The sequence below is a fragment of the Phocoena phocoena genome, chromosome 7, assembly GCF_963924675.1.
Source record: "Phocoena phocoena chromosome 7, mPhoPho1.1, whole genome shotgun sequence".
Classification (NCBI taxonomy): domain Eukaryota; kingdom Metazoa; phylum Chordata; class Mammalia; order Artiodactyla; family Phocoenidae; genus Phocoena; species Phocoena phocoena.
The window spans coordinates 108,224,208-108,245,827 of NC_089225.1; the positions used below are offsets into that span (position 1 = coordinate 108,224,208).

The 21,620-nt window shown below is 49.6% G+C and overlaps 1 protein-coding gene across 2 annotated transcripts in view; it reads right to left on the reverse strand.

Moving 5' to 3' along the window:
* Positions 1 to 21,620, reverse strand: part of NGEF (neuronal guanine nucleotide exchange factor) — a 73,164-nt gene that overhangs the window by 8,316 nt on the left and 43,228 nt on the right. For both annotated transcript variants that reach the window (XM_065880410.1, XM_065880411.1), the window contains 3 exons: positions 3,774 to 3,934; positions 2,134 to 2,286; positions 723 to 852 (listed from right to left, as the gene is read on the reverse strand). In XM_065880410.1, the coding sequence (XP_065736482.1) occupies positions 723 to 852; positions 2,134 to 2,286; positions 3,774 to 3,934 (444 nt within the window). The remainder of the gene's footprint in view (positions 1 to 722; positions 853 to 2,133; positions 2,287 to 3,773; positions 3,935 to 21,620) is intronic.

The window sequence follows — 21,620 nt, forward strand, 5'->3', positions numbered from 1 at the left end:
TGGTGGGCCCCTCCCTACCTCCTGCGGTAACTGGCGGGTGTACCCGGAGCACCCCGCCTACATTCACCCCTCGGACGCGCTGCCTCTGAACCTCAGTCCCATTTCCACTCTTGCCCTCCTGCCCGATACCCTCCACACGGCAGCTGCTTTGAGCTCTTACCAGTGTCAACTAGATGGAATGACTCCCCATCACATTGAGGATAGAACCCAATGTCTTACCTGGCTCCTTAGGCCCCTGATCAGCCTCTGCCCACATCTGCACACCCATTCCCATCATGTTCCCCCAGCTCACCGCTGGCCGCCCCGTCTGTGTACCTTGCTGCCCCAGGGCCTTTGCATAAGCAGCTCCCTGTCAGATGAATGGCTCCTCCCTGTCAGCCGAGTCTTAGCTTAAATGTCACTCATCCGAGTCTTTCCTGATCCCCCAACTGGCAGTGGGCAGGCAGTCACCACCATCATGTCGCTCTGTTTCACTGTCCTCAGCCATGACCACTTCCTGGTTGTGTGTGTGTGTGTGTGTGTGTGTGTGTATCTCCCCACCCTCCCCCAGAATGTGGCTCTGTGGAAGCAGGGGCTGAGTCCCCCATTGCTTGGCACACAATAGGAGCTTAATTAGGATTTGTGGAACAAATGGACTTCTGGAAACAGAAAGCCAGCCTGGAATGACCAAAGCAAACAGCCCGCAGCAGGAGAAGTGTGTGTCAGGGGAGAGAGGCTGGTACCTGGACCAAAAGCTTGAGGCGCGTGATCCTCTGGAAAGGCAGGATGAGGAAGGAGGAGAGGGGCAGCCCCCTGCACTTGGGGTCCAGCTCCAGCTGCGTGATCAGCTCCCGAAAGGCTGCCTTCTCCTGGCTGGGGACACAGACAAGAGAGTAGGTCTCTGGCTCGTGGGAGGCGCAAACTGGAGGGGGTTCTTCCCCGTCCTCAGACCCCTAAGAACCAGACAGCCCACAAGCATAGAAAACGCGTCGATTTCTTCTCTCCTCTCTCTCTCTTTTTTTTAATGGAAAATAAACTGTTCGTGTACAAGTCAAATAACAATAGTGACTTCACACGCCAGGCCCATGAAGTCTTAGCAAAATATGCTGTGTGTGGGAGGGCAAGGATTCCTTGTGTGGCCGAGACTATGAATCAGACGCAGAATTCGATGATTTACCCAGGAGGAAACGGTGGCAAGGTAAACCCACGTAATGACAGGAGCAGGCAGCAGGCTGGAGACGGCTGCAGGGAGAACCTGTGCTACTCCTGCCAGATAAGGATGTCTCGTCTGCAGATGGGCTGGGCAGTGGGAACCACTGCTGGAGATCAGACGCAGGCTTTGGACTGCCCGTCATTAGGGACACGGCGCTCAGGCCCAGGGAGTCTGCTCTCACGGGCCACACCAGTGGACCCCTGGGCACTGCAACATCTAGAATCCTATTCTCCTGTGTGATTGTCTTCTCAACGTTCGTCCTCAAAACTGGCATACCGATTCCCTCAAATCCCAGTTTCAAACCCCAAATGTAAAACACCCAAAGCCCTGAATACCCAAACTTTAAAACATCCCCAGTGAACTACACGGCTTGATGGAAAGACCCAACGAAGCATAACGTCCAGAGGTCACTACTCAGAGAGTCCTTTGGTGCCCACGAGTGTGCTAAGAACATAGCACTGGTTAAACTGTGGTTGAAACATAGTACAGACATGTGAAGAATTCAAAAGAGGCAAGTTAATGAAAAAACTCTCTCATCAGCGGAAACCCCAAGAAAGTTTACAAAATGGGCAGATTAGTAAATTCAAGGGCTTTGCTGGAGAACCACCAGAAAGACGCCCTCCCCCCAATCCTTGCCTTGTCTCTAGTTCAAACCACTTTCCTGCCGTCTTGGGCCTCGAGTTGTCCTCTTGGCCTCAAGCTCCCTTTTCTAAAACTCACAGAGCTCTGCACGGCCATCTGGACACGGGTCGGTGGGCGCCATGGCTGACTGTCCCGGGGTCAACATTTCCCTAGTGACACCGAAAGCCCCAGAACGTGCCGGAGTTGGATGCTGTCCTGGGAAAGCAGAGACCCAGGAACCACAGCTCAGTGTCAGCACAAGAGGAGGGGGCCGCCGGGGCCACGCCTGCGTGACGGCCCTGCCGCCCAGCCATACTCACAGCAGCTGCTTGTAGGTCCTCTCCTGGTAGGTCTGGTTGCTGACGTAGGTGATGTAGACGGAGAAGTGGTCGGCGGCGTAGAGGTACACGATGTCGCACACGTCTGAGATGACGATGTTCTCCTCCATCCTGCGCTCCAGCTCCAAGAGAAACCTGCAGCGGGCGGCGGCTGGGTTAGGGGTGGCTGGCTGTGGAGACTCGGGACACGTCTCCACCAAACCAACCAACACGACAGGAGGAGGTCCCGGCGAGGGGGGCACATTCTGTCACATCATGGAATTACTGGTTCAGTTTTATAGGTGGGTAGTGACATTAGGAGCATTTTTTTTGTGTGTGTGTGTGTGGTACGCGGGCCTCTCACTGCTGTGGCCTCTCCCGTTGCGGAGCACAGGCTCCAGACGCGCAGGCTCAGCGGCCATGGCTCACGGGCCCAGCCGCTCCGCGGCATGTGGGAGCTTCCCGGGCCGGGGCACAAACCCGTGTCCCCTGCATCGGCAGGCGGACTCAACCCCTGCGCCACCAGGGAAGCCCTAGGAGCATTTTTAAAAGGGAGAGACCTCATCTTTTACGTCCATACTGATGCGTTTACAGTTGAAGTAAGATGACGATGGTGATCTGCTTCAGAACAATCCCGTGGGTGAACCTAGATGCTGAAGCGTGGGCTTGCTACACTGGTGTCTCTACTTCTGCATGCTTGGGATTTTCCATAATAAAATATAAATAAATACAAAAATAAATAGACACCCCTCCCCCAGTGGGGGTGAGCGGCAGAGACGGAGGCGTCTCCGAGGCTGCTCTGGTCTCAGTCAGCTCTCGCCTTCCTGAGCCTACCAGGTGGGGGGCTGCCACGAGGATCTGGGGGCTGCAAACGGAAAGGTGGGGTGTCCATGTGGAGGGGGACCGACTCAGGAGGGTCCACGGAGAGCCACACATGGGTGTGGGTTTGCTGCTGCCCGCATGCTACTTCACATCTGAACAGGCGGGGACGGACCAGCTCATAAAAGCTGAGTTCTGCACTTTGAGCTGCAAACCTCCCCAGGCTACAGTGAAAAGGGTAAATGGATCTTTTATCCTAACGGAATGACTGGAGTTCATTTCTTCTTTGCAATAATCAGTCAATAGATGTCTATTCCTCCTCCACTTAAGCTCAGCCCATCCTTCTTTAGGCAAAAGAAGTACAGTCCCAATCGCCACCTCCACACACCCTTGCTAACACCATGCAAACGGAGAAGAGAAAGTGTAAATACAGGACCGCACTCCGCGTTGGCCCTCAGAGGGTCTCGGGCCCCGCACGCACCAAGCCAGGGCCTTGTGAGGTCAGGATAAAGAGCAGCTCACACGGACACCCCGGGACTAGGTCGTGACACCCGCCACTGATGTGCCTGACGGTGGGAGACACACGGAGCACCTGCGTGGCCGGGGGGGACCTGCAGGCAGCCGTCCTGTCCAGGGGGACGCGACGGGCCTCGTTGCTGGGAGATCTTTGGATTTATGTATTTAGTTACATCTTATTACAGAAAATTCCAAAGCTACAAAAGCAGAGAAGCCAGAGTAACAGGCAGTGCCACCAGCCCTGGACGTGCCCCAGGCGAGGAGGAGGGACAGGAAGGGGCCCCACGAGGACCGGGGCGGAGGCTCACCGCTCACTGACGGCCATGACGTCTAGCACGTTGGAGAAGAGGATGTGTGCCTCGGACGGGTGCAGGATCTTCTTCAGGCGCTCGTTCTCCATGAAGTGGGACACCAGCAGGTTCAGACTTTTGTAGTAGGAGGCCTCGGAAGTCACCAGCTCGAACATGGCCTGGGACGTGAGGAGGGCCAGCGGTCAGCACCTAAGACTCGTCTCCCCCCGCTCTCAGATGCAAAGGTTTTATTTTAGTTTAGTTTTTTGGCTGTCATGCACGGCTTGCGGGATCTTAGTTCCCCGACCAGGAATCAAACCTGTGGCCCCTGCAGTGAAAGCACCGAGTCCTAACCCCTGGACCACCAGGGAAAGTCCCCAGATGCAAAGGTTTTAAAAGTGAAGGAAGACTGCTGTCGGGGTCTGCGTTGGCAAGGGCGCTGCCATCTGCGGCCAAGACCGCTTGCCCCACTCACAAGAGTGAAGTCGGAGATAGCCTCGTGTCCGAGTATGGGACAAGGTCAAACACGAGGGGCCAGCCATCCGCTAGATTCCCAACAGCTGCTAAGGGTGACTCAGGACTGTTTCCTGATGCGGAATGGGTGAGAGAGTCAGCAGTAGAAGGACCTCACTTCTAAATGCCCAGAAAAATGTCTGGAAGGAAACAGGCCATAATGTCAACCACAGGTGTCAGTAGGGGGTGGAGTCTGGGGGTGACTTTTACTCTTTTCTTTTTACCCTTTCAATTGTCTAAAAATTGAAGAATGAGCATATATTGTTTCTTTCATGGTCTTATTTTATAATGTAATTGATAAAGCAATTTTCATTTTGAAAAAAGAAAGAGAGAAAGAAATCCATAATCTGATAAGCTTTTTGGAGGCGCCTTCATTCTCTATCATGCTTTATCACCTGATTATTGAGTCTATGAAACAGCAAACTAACCGGACCTCTGTTCCCTTACGTGTCATCTGTGAAGCGAGGGCAGTAGTTGCTGGCTCACCCTCCTTCCTTACTCTCAAGCAAACCCATGACCCTTCCTGAGACCACCCTGGGACCACCCTCACCTTCCTCTCCCCGCTCTCTCTCTGCTGTTCCTCAGCTTGGGGTGGGTTCAGGTCTGGGCCCACGGTGGCTGCCCAGAAGGGACAGTGTAGTGGGATGGATTGTGCGCCCACCCAAAGCTGTGTCCACGTGCCAAGCTCCAGCACCTGTGAACGTGAACCTATTTGGCAAAAGGGTCTTTGTGGATGTAAGTGAAGGATGTCAAGGTGAGGAGACCATCCTGGATTGAGGGTGTAAATCCAATGACAGGTGTCCTTACAGGAGGGATGCAGACACACAGGGCAGAAGGCCATGTGAGGACACAGGAAGAGACTGGAGTGACGCTGCTGCAAGCCAAGGAACGGCAGCCACCGGAAGCGGAAAGAGGCAGAGCTGCCAACACGCTGATTTCAGGCTTCTGGCCTCTACAACTGGGGGAGAATAAATTACCACCCAGTTTGCGCTAATTTCTTACTGCAGCCCCAGGAAACAACACAGACAGACAGAGGAGCGCTGGGAGATGGGACAGCCATGAGCGTAGGGGGCCCTGGTCCCTCCCCAGCGTCCCGACCACCCCACATCTCACTCCCTTTGGGGTCCTCCATCCTCCCACTGGCCAGAACCCTGACCCAGGCAGGGCTCAAGGCTCTGGCCACGAAAGCTAGTGCTGCCGGGGCTAGGAAGGATGGTCGAAGGAAGGGAGATAGGGAAGGGAAGAGGGAGGGAGGACCAGCATGTGTTCCAGACACACAAGGCGCCTTCTCGTTCCATCCTCACTGGTCCCCCAGGAAGGACGTACAGAAGTTCGCATTTCACTAAAAGGAAACAGATGCAGAGGTTAAGCAATGCCCCAGAGTTACTGCTGGAGGGTGTGGAAGGTTCAATCCAGGGTTTTTCCAAGTTCTGGGCTCTGCCCACCAGTACCCACCCCTGCTGACCTAGGTGCAGGCAGAGCGGGGATTCAATGGCGTCTGTAGGTGTCCTGGCCTGCTGCTTCCCCGCAAAGCTCGGACCCACAGCCAACCTGGCAGAGCACTTTCAAATGAGCGACCTATTTGCAAGTTGGGAGCTCACTCCAGGGTGGCCCACAAATGACAGACCGTGGGCCACCATCAGAGGAGAGCCCACCGGTCCCCTAGTGTCTGTGCCTCACTCAAGACAGTGAGAGGAGGCCCTGAAACGAGCTGGCGGCCTCTCTGTAACTGTCCCCGAGATGCTTGGTCTGCTTAAAGATACGAAACACAGAGCACATCCCGCTGGCCTCACTCACGCCAGAGCTGAGGCCTCGGCACGGAAGGCCCCACCCTCTGTTCTGCCAACGTCCAGCCAAGCCCTGCCGCGTAAGGCTGAGACCGCGCTGGGCAGGATGTCCCTGGAAGCATCTCTGTTACAGATGCTGACAACAAAAATCACTTTCCCGCTGCTAAATTTAAGTTTCTTAAGAAAACGTCAGGCCATTACAGCTTGCAAGTTCTAAGCAAATGTAACTAAAAGAAGCAAAACAAAACACCCCAAATCGAGACAGACGAGTGTTGCAGACACCGAGAGAGGAAAACACCACCGTGCCCAGGACGCAGCCCCGCAGACAAACGTCTCCCTGAGCGACGCCTGTGACGCACAGCTGTGGGATCACACGTGAGAAAGGCGCCCAGACCCCTGAGAGCATCACCATCCTGACCTCCGGGAGGACGAGGGGTCGGGGGCCGCCGGGCAGTGGCAGGCGGGCCTCTCAGCCGCTGACACGCAGCGGGCGTTGGGCCTGAATCACTGCTCCTTGATCCCGGCTGTGCCCATTCGCCACAACCTCACCCCCTCTTCCTCCGTTTATAGGCAACTAGTCACGCGTGGGTTTTTGTTTTCCAGGGTGTTTGTCTTTACTTTATATGTCAAACCATTTGCCACAGCAATATGGTCGCCCTTTCCTCTTCAATATTATTTTGACCCTCAGTCATTCAAGCCTATGTACGGTGTGTGGAGCCGACAGGGGTCGAGGCCCTGCTCACTCGTTCATTCATTCGTTCATTCATTCGTCCGCAAACGCTGACGAACACTGGTCCAGGCACCCGGCACTCCTCCTCCGTGAACACGGCAAACTCCCTGCTTCCATCACAGGGCAGTGAAGGCAGAGCAGACGGGAGTAAAATGCATCTCGTTGGGTGTGAGGGATGCTACGAGCAGACGGGAAGAGGTGTGTGTGAGCACATGAGAGTGTGTATATACGTGTGTGACTGTGTGCGCGTGAGTGCGTATATGTCAGTGTGTGTGTATGAGTTACTTACTGCAGAGAATCCCTCCTTGGTGAAAGCAGCCACTGCTCTGCGGCCGGGCTGGCTAAGGCCCCGCGTTGCCCACCGTCGGGTTGCAGGGCTCACACAGGACCGTTATCCTCGGGAGCTCGGTTGGACTGACCTGAATTTTCTGAATCACAGCTTGGTCTCCCACCGGTGCTTAGTGCTGGATTATTCCGCTTGGTATCCGCCAACAGTCATGTTACGCTTCCTGGGTTTTTTCCAACCCCGCTACTACTAAGCCCAACTCCCTCCTGGGTTCTTTGCCAAGGGTAAGACCCGGTCAGCTCTGGACCTTTCTTCGAGGGGCCAGTCCAGGTGGTTTTGCAGCCAGTGAGGGCCGTGCTGGGCCTGGTGTCCACCACAGGCCGCTGAGGAGCAGAGCTGTCAAGGCTTCGGCCTTGGAGTTAGCCAGAGAATTGCTTCATCCCACTAAGCCTCAGTTCCCACGTGTGCAGAAGGACCACCGTCCCCAGAGGAAAGGCCCAGCTGGGGCCGGCCCGTCTCAAAGCACCTGGCTATGTCCGGGGCCGTAATCCATCCCGCATCCGTGTGTCGTCTTCACAGGACCTCAAGTGCTTCACGGATGGAGCTCCAGCCAGAGGGGTCAAGGAGGGCCTGTACCAGGAGGTGCCACTGGGTGTGAGCGCCAAAGTAGGACCCGTTCAGGGCAGGGGTGTGGACACCAGGTGGAGGTGGGAGAGGGGTGGTGGAGAGGGAGCTGGGGGAGGGGCCTGGCGGCCAGGCCAGTAGAGGAGTCACGTGGGGGCAGAGCAGGCTTCTGTGCACAGTCTTAAGTCTACCCTGCTGGCCGCTGTGTGGGCCAGAACCACACAGCCTTGCGTTCCGGAGTCCCGGGGCTGCTCGACGCTCCTGGGCTCCGCACGGGCTCTTGCCGCTTCCCCCGCCGGCCTGTGGATGAGAAGCCATGCCTATCTCCCCACAGGCTTGGGAAGAAATGGATTAGATTTTTCTCAGTAAACTTAAGACTTTTCTCCAAAAAAAGGAAACAATGTATCAGAGAAATCACCGGAGTTCCAGCTGAGACCATCGCCACAGTCTCATGAGCTGAGAGGGTTCAGCTTTGTTCGGTGAGCATCTCCCCTTCCCCGGGGGAGTCCAGAAACTTCCGAGCCTGCAGACCCCAGGCCAGCCCCGCACCCCACGGAACAGAAGATGCCCCACAGACGCATAGAACCAGGACCCCTCTCCTGATGCAGCCCAGGCCTCGGTGCTGTTTGGGTTCAGGGCCCTCACACAGCCTTGGGTCTGGAGTGGCCCTGGGTCAGGCCCACCTGGACCACCCTAGTCAAGCAGTGCATTTGAAGAAACAGGGGAGACCCCTGACCCATCAGCAAGGGGATGAAAGAGGAAGCCAGGACACCAAGCAAAGGCTGCTTCTGATCAAAGAAAGTGAAAAAAACAGCCCCTAACACACAAAGAGCACTGTCCATTAAGAACTCAGTTTACTGACCCACAATTTCCTGTGATCTAAGACAGTTCAGCCTGTGGTATCTCATTTTCCGACGCGGGTCCTCACGGTCCGGGCAGGCAGCTCACATCATCGGCCTCCACGCTCCACCCTGATGTCCCCATTGGTATGTGGGTCCTTCCTTCCTACAGCATCAGCGATGCTCAAGGCTGAACAGTCCTTTGCCTTCTTTACCTGCACTGTCTTCACCTTACAATTCAGATTCTCTGTGGACCCCGTGTGTGGTCATTCTATCCCGATTTGGATTGGTTTCGGCTTCCTGGCCTTGGTGTCAATGCTTCACAGCGGTCTTTGATGCCATAACCTTTATTATGATGCTGTGGTGTGGCCTGAGTCACCAGGGGTCAGAGACAAAAGCAGGCTGACCGAGAACAGACGCTACCCACCACCTCCCTTCACTACTGTTGTTGTCTGGTGTGTCACTGGCAGAGCCGGGAAGCAAAAGCATCCCCTTACCCCTAAGGGTCCCAGGAGGCACCTTCACCTCATCCTGCATCCCAGGTTCCTTCCAGGACAGACTGTCGGCAGTGGCCGGGACTAAGCTCTTGTCTGAGCAGATGTACAGAAAGGATCTTCTCAGGTAGCCTGCGTTTTCCCACCTGTTATGGACTGAATTGTGTCCCCCAAAGTTCACATGTTGAAGTCCTAACCCCCAATGTGACTGCATTTGGAGATGGGGCCTTTGAAGAGGTAATTACAGTTAATGTGCTCATAAGGGTGGGCTCCTAATCCAATATGACTGGTGAACTTACAAGAAGAGGGACAGACACCTCACACCTCTGTGTAAGGGATGCACATACACAGAGGAAAGACCATGTTAGGACACAGTGAGAAGGTGGCCACCTGCAAACCAAGGAGGGAGGCCTCACCAGAAACCAACCCTGCCAGCACCTTGATCTCGGACTTCCAGCCCCCAGAACTATGAGAAGAAATGTCTGTGGGTTAGCCACCCAGTCTGAGGTATTCTGTTATGGCAGCCCAGATCATGGGACTGGAGGGTGAGGGCGGGGGGCCCCTCCTGACACAGGACACACATCCCTCAAGGAACAAGGCAACGTTAGACATTATTCCAAACTGCTGTAAACGAGGCCTGGGACCAGAGTCCAGAGAAAGGAGACGTTCTCTGCAGTAGGCTCCCAGGTGACTGGGGAGGTGACCAGAATGATGACTGTTCATCAATATTCTGTGAAACAGCACGTACTGCTTCCAGAACATCACACTGGAGAGAAAAAGGCTGTTTTGCAAGATCTGCTGAGCCCTCCCCGATGCCCCTCTGCCAGGTTGGGCATCACTTTCTCTCCAAATGGAGGAAACTCTTGGCTCCATTTCTCTCTTAGTCAGTACCTTCCTGTCTGAGACACATGGATGGGTGGGACACGTCATTGGTAAACAGCGGCCATAAATGTCCTTGTTCTCTCCACCTTGTCTGCGCAGGGTTATCGGAGATAAATGGCACCAGTGGGCAAATAGTGGTAAGAGCTGTCATTGTCCAGCTCCTAACCCGTGCCTGGTGCAACGCTGAGCACTTCCAACGCGCCACCTCCCTCCGTCCTCGCTGCAATCCTGGAGGCCCCCTAACCGTCCCCACCGTGCAGGTGACAGTGCCGAGGCCACACAGCGAGTGAGTGGCGAAAGCACGGTTCGCACCCCATCCTTTTGACCTCAGGGCTCTGTGTCTTGACCGCCCTGCTAGAGACGCCCTTCCACAGAAATGCGCAGGCTTTCCCGTGAGCCTGCAGGCCTGCGGTGGCGCCAGGCTGGCAGCCCCTCTCCTTGCAGGTCGGTCTCGGTCTGCTGTTATTTATGCAGAAGCCACTTCCTTCCCACCCTAGGTTCTTTCCAGGTTCTTGATCATCTTTTTAGCTTTACATGGTGCTTTCAAGTAGATGCTTGATAATAAGTTTGTTAAGAGAAAACCTCTAACCCAGTGCTCAAATGCGAACCAGGCCTGGCATCGGGTAGATGAGTCGTACAGGTGGGTGAGTCGTGCCCACGACTCACAACTTCCACCCAAAGGCTCGGCTCCCAGACCTGTCCTCCTCGGGGCCGTCTGTGTCTCTTTACAAGGACACTGTTAGCTGTGCCCGTCGTTCGTCCTCCTTTCCTGGCTCCTGCTGGCCTGAATGTCCGACGTCCCATCTCCTTTACCAGGTGGCTTCCTGAAAGGCCTGGCCTGGGTGCAGCACCCAGGAAACTCCAAATGTTTGCTGAGTACCTCCCAAGAGCTGGGGGCTGGGGGCTGCGGGCACTGGGGATTCCCGAGATGACCAAGAGCTGATCCCTGCCCCTGGGAGGTCGCCGGCTCAGGAGACCACAGCTGCTGGGGGGCTGGGGCCCGTGATGCTGTCCTGCCCTCCCCACCTCACTCATTCCACAGACATGTGCCCAGAGCCATCTCCAGGTAGTGGCTCGGCTTGATGCTGGGGACACAGACGGACACGGACACACCAGGGAGGAGGCGGCTTGGGCACAGCCAATGACAGCTCTGCAGTGATGCCCACGGTGGAGTGGGAGGGGGCTCTGCCATGGCAGGGGGAGATGGGGAGGCAGGCAGCCAGAGAAGGCTTCCAGAATGGGCTGTCAGAGTCAAAGAGCCAATAAGACTTAGCCAGGCGAAAAGGAAAAGAAAAGCCCAGTATTTCTCAGCCTGGTCCTGCCACCACAGGTGTTTGCGAAAATGCAGATTCCCAGGAACCTCCCCAGCGCCCGGCATAACTCGTCCTTTAACAAGATCCCCAGGTCGTTCTGAGGCATGGCAGAGTCTGAGGACCCCTGGTGCCAGGGCTGGGGGCCCCCAGCCCCAAAGCCTCCCCGGGTACCTTTCTTTCGCACTTATCACCTTGAGTGCTAAGCGTTAGGGCACCTGCCCGCTGCCGGACTTCGCTGTTAGTGCCTGGAGGGTGGGAGGAGATGGACAGAAAGCTGGGTCAGAATGCCAAGGGGTTTGGGGGGGTCCCTCCTCGGGCTCAGGCTGCCTCAGAGGCCATGGGACGTCACAGTCCAGGCTCTGTGCCCTTGTGCTGGTGGGAGTTGGGACCACTTTGGTTGGCTGGTGGGAGTTGGGACCACTTTGGTTGGCTGTAGGCTGAGCCCTGTGCTCGAGAGGCTCAGCCCCTGCGTAGACCACAGACCCCAAAGACAAACCCGTGGCCCCCAAGGGCCTGAGGCTGCCCCAGCCACCGAGGCGAGCTGCCTCCCCTCTCCTCTGGGGGTGTCAGCTGGAGCCGGGGAGCGGTGTCCTCCGTCAGAGGCTGCGTCTGCTCTCTGCTTTGGGCCCTGAGCCCTTCTGCTGCCAGCAGCGGCCACCCTGGGTGGATCTGCATCCTCGCTCTGCCAGACCTTGCTTCCCACGTGATCCTACTGTCCATTGACAAAGCTTTCCTCACTTCTGCGGCTAGAAGAGTAATTCATACCCCAGAGGCATTAGAGTGGACAGAAGTGACTCTGAAGAGGCTTTTAGTTAAGAAGCAGCCCCTAGAGCCTCTCTCTCATCCTCGAATAATTACGATGGAGTCAGATTCCAGAGCCCAGGCTCTGCTGCAGTGTGGTCTCTAGTCAGTGCGGGAAATGCAAGAAGTGCCAAGACCAGGGGCCTCCACGGGGGCCACGGGGCCTCAGCGTCACCCAGGGTGATGACAACTAGTCCCGGGGTTGCTGTGAAACTAGGGGTCACACATTAAATGCGAGTTGGCATGCAGGCCCTGGGGGGCCCAATGTGCCTCCACACCACCAGCTGCCCAAGCCCAAGCCTTGGCAAGCTCACACACATCACAAGCCAATTGTCACGTTTTCTCAAGATGACCTGGTTAATAAGATAACTTACAAAAAAGTACACACTAAAATAGACATAAAGTTTAAAAGACACATGCTTGAAAAGATGCCCAGCCTCATTCACAACAAGAGAAATGCAAAGTAAAACCACAACACAGCATCATTTATGATCTTGCATACTGGTCAAGATAAACACATTGGATGCTGTACCACATTGGTGATAGGGAACCAGCACCCTCTCATACAGCCGAAGTGTGAAGACAACTTGGCAGTATCTTCTCAAAATTTAAAAAGTATGTAACCTTTAACCCAACAGTTCCACATTGCACAGATCTGTCTTTTATTGCTATAAATAATGCTGCAATGAACATCCTTGATACACAACATTTCTAGTTGCAGTCCATCAACAGGGGACTGGTTAAATAAATTATGGAACATCATAAACGATGGAGGTCCATAAAGCTAGAAAAAAAAAAGTAAGAAAAGAAAAGAAAAACAAGAATGGGGGACTCCGTTTGGGCTGATCTGGAAATACTGTCAAAACATTTTGCTAAGTAAAAGAAAAAAAAGCAAGGCACACAGCAGTGTACATAGAGTTTACCACTTGTGTAACACACACAAACACGCCCGCACAAGCACACACATACTGGCCCTGAGGGCCAGGGGCTGGCGGGGGGAACTATTTTCGCTGTAATTCTGTTTGCTCTGTTTCAAGTTTATATCAGGTGCATAAATTATTTATCCAAAAGATTTACTTTAAAAATGATAAATGGTAACACTGTCACTTTGATAAAGTAGGTATAGGTGCTTGCTTTCTAAATCAAATAGAAGAGGGGCTATCTGATATTTTGGGTGATGGCTCCTGTCCACCTTAAAGCATGGGGCAAAGATCCCTGCCCCCTCTGAATCTGGGATTAATTTGCTGAATTGTTAGGGTTTATCCTACAGAGAGAAATATATGATTCAATGAAGGTTGGTAAAGAAAATAATCACGATTCAATTTTCTGATAGAAGTATATCATGTTAAAAACCGTAAGTAATTTCCTTCTAAAATGGACTGCCTTCTTTTGGAAAAAAAAATATAAGTATATTTCAGATCTAAGTTGTGAAAACAAGTTGAAAAACAACAAAAATACAACTCTGATTTCAGAGGCTGAGCACACTCAGACTGTAAGTTATATCCAAACTTGCTAGCTCCCCGGGAAGTCACTCCCTCCTCGTTCCCAGGGGGACGAGGCTGGAAGTCTAGTTCGGGCACGTAGGGGCGGTGCCACCACAAGTGCCAGCCTGGGTGGACCGCCCCTCAGGAGTGTGCATGTAGCCCTGTTTCCATGGAGATGCTCAAAATATCATTCCCGGCTCATTTTTCGAGCTGTGCACAGCCAGCCCCCCAAGATCGGGGACCACGTGGAGTCCGTCTTCATCTGATCTGGGGACACCATCCAGGCCAGCGGCAGGAGCGACTGCTCCAGGGACGGTGCTGGGTCAGCACCTCCAGCTTCCCCTTTGTTTCTCACGGTGTCAGCTGTGGCGAGAGTCAAGCGCTGCCTCATGGTTTGTCTGTTTGTCGCAGTGACTGTCCCCACCTCCCCCATTTGAACGCCTGAGCCTTCCCCAGCTGCCCCCTTCCTAACTTTGTAATTTGAATATCTGTCTACTTATTTTCTCAAACCACTGTGTCCTGAAACAGTAATTGAGAAACCATTCCAAATAGGAGGGAACCAAGCGCTTCAGAAAAAGTTAAAAAACAAAAAGGAAACCAAGAAAATCCTACACAACATCTAAGACAACGCTTTCCAATTTCAGCTGCCTAATTTTTACTTTAAAAAGGAGGTGGAAAGCATACAATTTTATTCTTTTTTTTTTTTTGCGGTACGCGAGCCTCTCTGTTGTGGCCTCTCCCGTTGCGGAGCACAGGCTCCGGACGCACAGGCTCAGCGCACAGGCTCAGCGGCTATGGTTCACAGGCCCAGCGGCTCCGCGGCATGTGGGAGCTTCCCAGACCGGGTCTCGAACCCGTGTCCTCTGCATTGGCAAGCAGACTCTCAACCACTGCGCCACCAGGGAAGCCCCACAATTTTATTCTTAAATCCTGACTCTTCAGTGACTGATTAAGATTCAGGCCCACCAAAAGGCCATCATTTGGGGGTTTTTTTCTTGTGTGAAAAGTAGTTCATTAGGACCTGCTGCTTTTGTAGCTAAAGAAAGAGGCGTTCCAACAACAGATTGAGCTGCCAGTACAAGTTGCCCGACTTGCTCTGATAAATGAAAAAGATGATCTGATGCAGAAGTCACTGATTTGGAACATAAAGTCTGAAGTTCTCAGTGTTGTGTTCATTGCCAGATAGGAACAAAATAGAAAACAGAAACTCACATTAAGCTCTTTAAAATAAATGTGAAAAGTCAGTCTATAAAGACTCAGAGAGAGATGCATTGAAGCCCGTGTGCCCTGTGCTGTTCACTACTGCCTGTGGTCGTGGCTATTCTCAGGTCATCCTAACTTACTTAAATATCTTGATCTCATCCACTGGAAATGACAAAAATATAATTTATTAAATATCTTTAGTTTCTATGCCCACTCTTCTATACGTGTAACGTTCTATCCTGCATTTTAAAAACAATATGTTATTCTTTCATTCTTTGAAATGAAAAACATTTCATTTCATTCTTTGAAAACACGCTTTTTAACGTTTGTGTCTTTGTATCGTTGTGCACTGTCTTACTAAATAAGTAGTTCCCTATCATTGGGCATTTAGGGTTCTTCCTCCATTCTTCCCCTAATTTTTGCTTGAATGGACAGCCTACTAAGTATTCGTGTACACGTCTGATTATTTTTCAAGCTAAATTTCTAGAAACAGAAACACTAGTCGGTAAATAAACATATTCTTGTAAGGGGGTTAATACAAGCATTGCTATACTCTTTCCATCAGCTGTGTTCAAGAGAAGTCATTTTAAAATCCCCCCAACGCTAGGTTTTAAATATATTTCTATTTAAAAGTCTGCCATTTTGAAATGCCGGTGCCTCAATGTTGCTTTAATTTGTACCTCTTTCGTTACCAGTGAGTTTGATTTCTTTCCTTTTTTCATTTAATCACCAGCCACTTTTTCTATGAGAATTGTTTTGCCCATTTTTCTTTAGGGTGCTTACCTTTTTCTTACCCATAGAGCTTTCTAACTGATGGAAACCTGGGTTTTGTATACAAGAACAACTAATTTTTGCAGGTTTATTTTATAATCCACCGCCTCCCTGCTCTGCCTTATGAGATCCAGTATTTTTTACTCCCCTCAGGATTTTTAAGTAGGCAGCTGTCACTGGCAGATAAGGGTGGTTTTGACCTTCCTTCTTTATGGGTTTGTCTCTTGTTCCTTTCCTCATTGTTCTGCCCTGGCTGCAGCTTCCAGAACAACCGCAGAGTTACCAAGCATTGTCCTCTCACCTTTATTGTCACCAAAGATTCTTGATTAAGCAGTATGCTGGTTATAGATCCGAGATACTCTTTGTAAATTTCACAGAGTATCCTTCTGAGTTTTGTTTAGAAATTGATGTTCTACTCCCCTTTTGAACCTCTTTGAAGATCAGGGTATTCTTCTCCTCTGGCCTATTAATATGATAAATTTTGGTTCCAAACATTATACCATCTTTGCAGTAATTTCTGTGCTCAATGTTATTCTTTTAGTGTATCTCCAGATTTGATTTACTTATGTTTTGTGTAAATTTTTGCCTTAGTTCAGAGTGAGGTAGATCTATGTTTTATTTTGGGGGGAGAGGCCAGGAGAGTACTTAACAAAATGAAGACATCTAACTCTTTTTTACAATGCTTTAGTTTTTAAATGAATGTACAGTAAAATTGACTTTTGGGGGCTGTACAGTTCTATGAATTTTGACCCATGTATAGATTCTTGCAACCAGCACTATAACCAAGACACACAACAGTTCCATCACTCCAAAACACCCCTTGTGCTCTCACTCTAGTCACAGCCTACCCCTACCCCTCACCCCTGGCAACCACTGATCTGTTCTCTGTCTCTATAGCTTTGTCATGTTCAGAATGTCGTATAAATGGAATCACTTTCTGATCTCTTTCACTCAGCAAAATGCCTCTGAGATTCATCTGAGTTGTGTGTATCAATAGTTCATTTCTTTTTCTTACTGAGTGGTGTGCCATTGTACAAATGTTCCAGAGTTTGTTTATCTATCTATCTGTTAAAGGACATTTGGGTTGTTACCAGTTTTGGGCAATTATGAACAGACCTACTATAAACATTCATGCACAGGTTTCTGTGGGAACATAGGTTTTTGTTTCCTTGGGGCAGTGGTTCTCAACCACGAACTATTTTTGCTACCTGCATGATATTCAGCGAGGTCTAGAGACATTTTTGGTTATCACGACTGGGAGTAGGGGTGCTACAGGCATCTGGTAGCAGAGGCCAAGGATGCTACTAAACCTGTAATGCACAGGACAGCATCCCCCAACAAAGGATGATCCAGCCCAAATGTCAGCAGTGGTGCTGTGGAGACACTGCTCTAGGTAAGTACCCAGGACTGGGATTGCTGGGCTGCAGGTAAGTGTACGTTTCACTTTATGAGAAACTGCCAACAGTTCTCCAGAGCAGCTGTACCGTTTTGTAATCCCACCAGCAACGCATGAGAGCTCCAGTTACTCCACATCCACACCAGCACTTGGTATTGTACTTTAAGTTATTTTTAGCCGGTGTGTATTATTATTATTATTAGTTCTAAGAATTTTTGTAGATTCCTTGAGATTATCTATGTGTACAGTCATATCATCCATGAAGAGGGGCGGTTTATTTCCAACTTCCCTGGAGACTTTCTCTTTGACTCAGGGATTCCACAGAAATGTGCTGCTTGATTTCCAAGTGCTTGGAGGTTTTCCTGTTATCTTTCTTTTTTTTTTTTTTTTTTTTTTTTTTTGCGGTACACGGGCCTCTCACTGCTGTGGCCTCTCCCGCTGCGGAGCACAGGCTCCAGACGCGCAGGTTCAGCGGCCATGGCTCACGGGCCCAGCCGCTCCGTGGCATGTGGGATCTTCCCGGACCGGGGCACGAACCCGTGTCCCCTGCATCGGCAAGCGGACCCTCAACCACTGCACCACCAGGGAAGCCCTCACATACAGTTTTAAATTTTCTAGTGACCACATTAAAGAAAGGTAAAAAGAAATGAGGAAATTTTAATATATCTTATATAATCCAATATATCCAGAATATTATGTCAACGTCTAATATAAAAATTATTAATAAGATAGTTTACTTTCTTTTTCCTTGCACTAAATCTGCAAAATTTGGTGTGTATTTTACACACAGTGCACCTCAATTAGGACTAGCCACGTGTCAAGCGCTCGAGAGCCACGTGTGGCAGGGGGCTACCAAAGTGGGCAGTGCAGCTTTAGGGAGTACAAAGATCAGTGAAAAGATTTTCAGTCAACCGCATCATTGTTTTCAGATTCCTTATATCCCTGTCATGTCCCATCCTACAGAAACAGTACAGCGTGTGCCACAGCTTCTGCTCATGTCTCTGACAGACTGTTCTGTTTGGCTTCCGTATCAAGATACTTCATCACAGTTATCTTTTCATTGCAAAGTGCACCTCTTGGGAACGGCCTTCCTAATCGTACAACACAACATCCAGAAGATCAGGTTTAAATAAGTAAAGAGATTGACAGATTTTCTATAAAAATGAGAAAAGTTTTTTAAGTGGAAAAAGATACAACTTTTTGTTGAAGACTGTCAGCCTGTTGCCAGCTCTTTACCTGTACTAACTCATTTGATCTTCACAACCCTGTGTATGAGCTCAATGTTACAGATAAGGAAGCAGAGGCACAGAGAAGTCAAGTGACTTGCCCAAAGTCACTCAGCTAAGAAGTAGCAGAACTGGGATTCAAACCCAGGGGGTTGGGCTCCTGTGCCCGTGTGCATAAATTCTGTGCTACATCACCTCCCTATGTTTTTACTGTGGGAGAAAACATTTGAAACATATAAACAAATCATATCGGTAATATGTAAGAAGATGCTATCAAGCAAGAAGACAAACATAAATAACCTCATAGAAAAATGGGCAAAGGATAAGAACAGGCAATTCATAGAAAAAGAAATGGAAACAGCCAATAAGCATATGAAGAGATGCTCAATTTATGTCATCAAGGACAGGCAGGTTAAAACAAGATATGATTTTTCATCCAACAGATTAGAGCAAAAATCAAGAAGTTTGCTAACGGGGTTAGGAGGGTGTGTGAAAATGGCCTCTCTCGCACTGCCGTAGTGTGAAATTTGAACTGCCTTTTTGAATGGCGATCTGGTGGTATCCACCACCATTGAAAACGCACTTCACTTTTCACCGACAATTCCACTTCCGGGCACCTATCCTATGGCTGTGGTCTCCCACAGGCGTGAAGATGCAGGCACACAGAAGCTCTCCTAACCCAGCTCCACATGACCCATGTGCCCGGGGTCACGTGCTCTGCTTCCCTGCAAAGCCCTGCAAAGACCTGCTGAGAGCCGGGCACAGGCTGCCCGCCACCTGCCACCCGCACACTTCTCTCCCCACCGGTGAGCCCCGTGTTTGTCCTTAAACTTATGCAAGCCAGTCGTACTTGCTCTGCAATTACGTCCTTACTTGATAAAAACTAAAGACTTTTCAGTGCAAAGAGAGTTGTTTTTATGAAAAGTAAGCTGAAAGCTCTAAGAGGTCAGTTAAAGGCAAGTTGCTAAAAACCAAAAGCAAAATCAAACTACTCTTGAATAAACAAGTGTAAAATATGGAGGAAAACATCATAAAGATCTACAAGGATTTTGCACTTAAGAGTCTTCACAAGCGTCTAAAGTCCAAAATCCCACCGGGCTTTATGACTGTAATTTACCAGGAGAGAGAAAGTGAACACAGCTGGTCCTCCAGTGAGAACCCAGGAGCCAAGAAAAGGCCTCCAAAAGCGTGCGTTGTTTGCATGTTTTTAAATAATGAAAATGTATTAATGAGTAGCTTATTTAATTTTAAACTTTGAAAAATAAAGTGATAAACTTTAACAATACAAAATGATTCACTGTTCCCTTTGGTAACTTTTCTTGCCCTGAATTGTAATCTGTATGATAATGTCATGGGTTTAGTTTTCTAATCAGTTGGATAATTTCTGCCTTTCAGTGGAGGATTTAAGCAATTTACATTTGTGGTTATAACAGATACATTTGCTATGAACTCTGCCACCTTATTTTATTTTTAATATTTATTTATTTAATTAATCTATTTAGCTGCGCCAGCTCTTGGTTGTGGCATTTGGGATCTAGTTCCCTGACCAGGGATCAAACCCGGGCCCCCGGCACTGAGAGCTTGGAGTCTTAGCCACTGGACCACCACGGAAGTCCCTGCCACCTTATTTTATGCTATTTGTTTTTTGTGCTTCTTTACTGTTTGCTTTCCTTTTATTACAAGATCCCTGCTTTCTCTGCTTTTGGCTTGTTGTTGGAGAAGGTTTATACCATGCTTTAAGTTCTACTGGGGTTTATCTCTAAGCTTTCCAAATTATTTATTTCTCTAATTACCAAGGTAAAAAAATAAACAAGTATTCCTCGAGAAACTAGACACTTTTCCTTATTTTGAGGACTATAAAAAAGGCCCCATGGTGGTAATATTGCGTGAAAAAAGCCAAGTGCGAAATACCATTGTATAATCCCTTTTATATGAAAGTCAAAGTTAGGGATAGTGCGAGGGAAACAAAAGCAAAAGTAAACAAATGGGACAATATCAAACTAAAAAGCTTTTGCACAAAGAAGGAAGCTATCAACAACATGAAAAGGCCACCTACCGAAAGGGAGAAGATATGTGCAAATGATGTATCTGGTAAGGGGTTAATATCTAAAATATACAAAGAACTCATACAAGTCAATATCAAAAAACGAACTCGATTAAAAAATGGGCAGAGGATCTGAATAGACATTTGTCCAAAGAAGACATACAGCTGACCAACACCACATGAAAGGATGCTCAACGTCACTAATCATCAGGGAAACGCAAATCAAAGCCACAATGAGACACCACCTCTCACCTGTCAGAATGGTTACTATCAAAAAGACAACAAGTAATAAGTGCTGGTGAGGGCGTGGAGAAAAGGGAACCCTCATGCACTCTTGGTGGGATTGTGAGTTGGTGCAGCCAATATGGAAAACAGTATAGAGATTCCTCAAAAATTAATAATAGAAGTATCATATGATCCAGAAATTCCACTCCTGGGTATTTATCTGAAGAGAATGAAAACACTAAGTCAAAAGATATTTGCGGGCTTCCCTGGTGGCGCAGTGGTTGAGGGTCCGCCTGCCGATGCAGGGGACACGGGCTCGTGCCCTGGTCTGGGAAGATCTCACATGCCATGGAGCGGCTGGGCCCGTGAGCCATGGCCACTGAGCCTGCGCGTCCGGAGCCTGTGCTCCGCAGTGGGAGAGGCCACAGCAGTGAGAGGCCCGTGTACCACAAAAAAAAAAAAAAAAAGATATTTGCACCTCTATGTTCACTGCAGCATTGTTTACAATAGCCAAGATATGGAAACAACTTATGTGCCCATCAATAGATGAATGGATAAAGAAGATATGGTGTATATATATACTATGGAATATTACTCATTCATAAAAAAGAATAAAATCTTGCCATTTGAGACAACATGGATGGACCTAGAGGGTATTATGCTAAGTGAAAAAAGTCAGACAGAGAAAGACAAATATTATATTTGCAGGTATAAAAGATTCACTTATATGTGGAATCTAAAAAACAAAACGAACAAACAGAACAGAAATAGATACAGAAAACAAATAGCTGATTGCTAGAGGGGAGGAGGGTAGGGAAGGAAAGAAATAGGTGAGGGATCGTAAGAGGTAGAAATTTCCAGTTGCAAAATAAATGAGTCACAGGTATGAAATGTACAGTGTGGGGATACAGTCAATACCTATGCAATACCTTTGTATGGTGGCATATTGTAACTAGACTTAATCAAAACGTTTAGGTGACCATTTTGAAATGTACAGAAATACCAAATCACTACGTTGTATAACAGGAACTAACATAGTGTTGTAGGTCAATTATACTTTAAAAACGAAAAGCAAACTCAGAAGAGGAGATCAGGCTGTGGGGCGCAGTGGGGTGGGGAAGGGGGAGGGGGAGGGGGAATTAAATGAAGGCAGTTAGAAGGTACAAACTTCCAGTTATAAGATGTAATGTACAACACGATAAATATAATTAAGTTTGCTGGTATATATATGTTACATATGGAAGAGA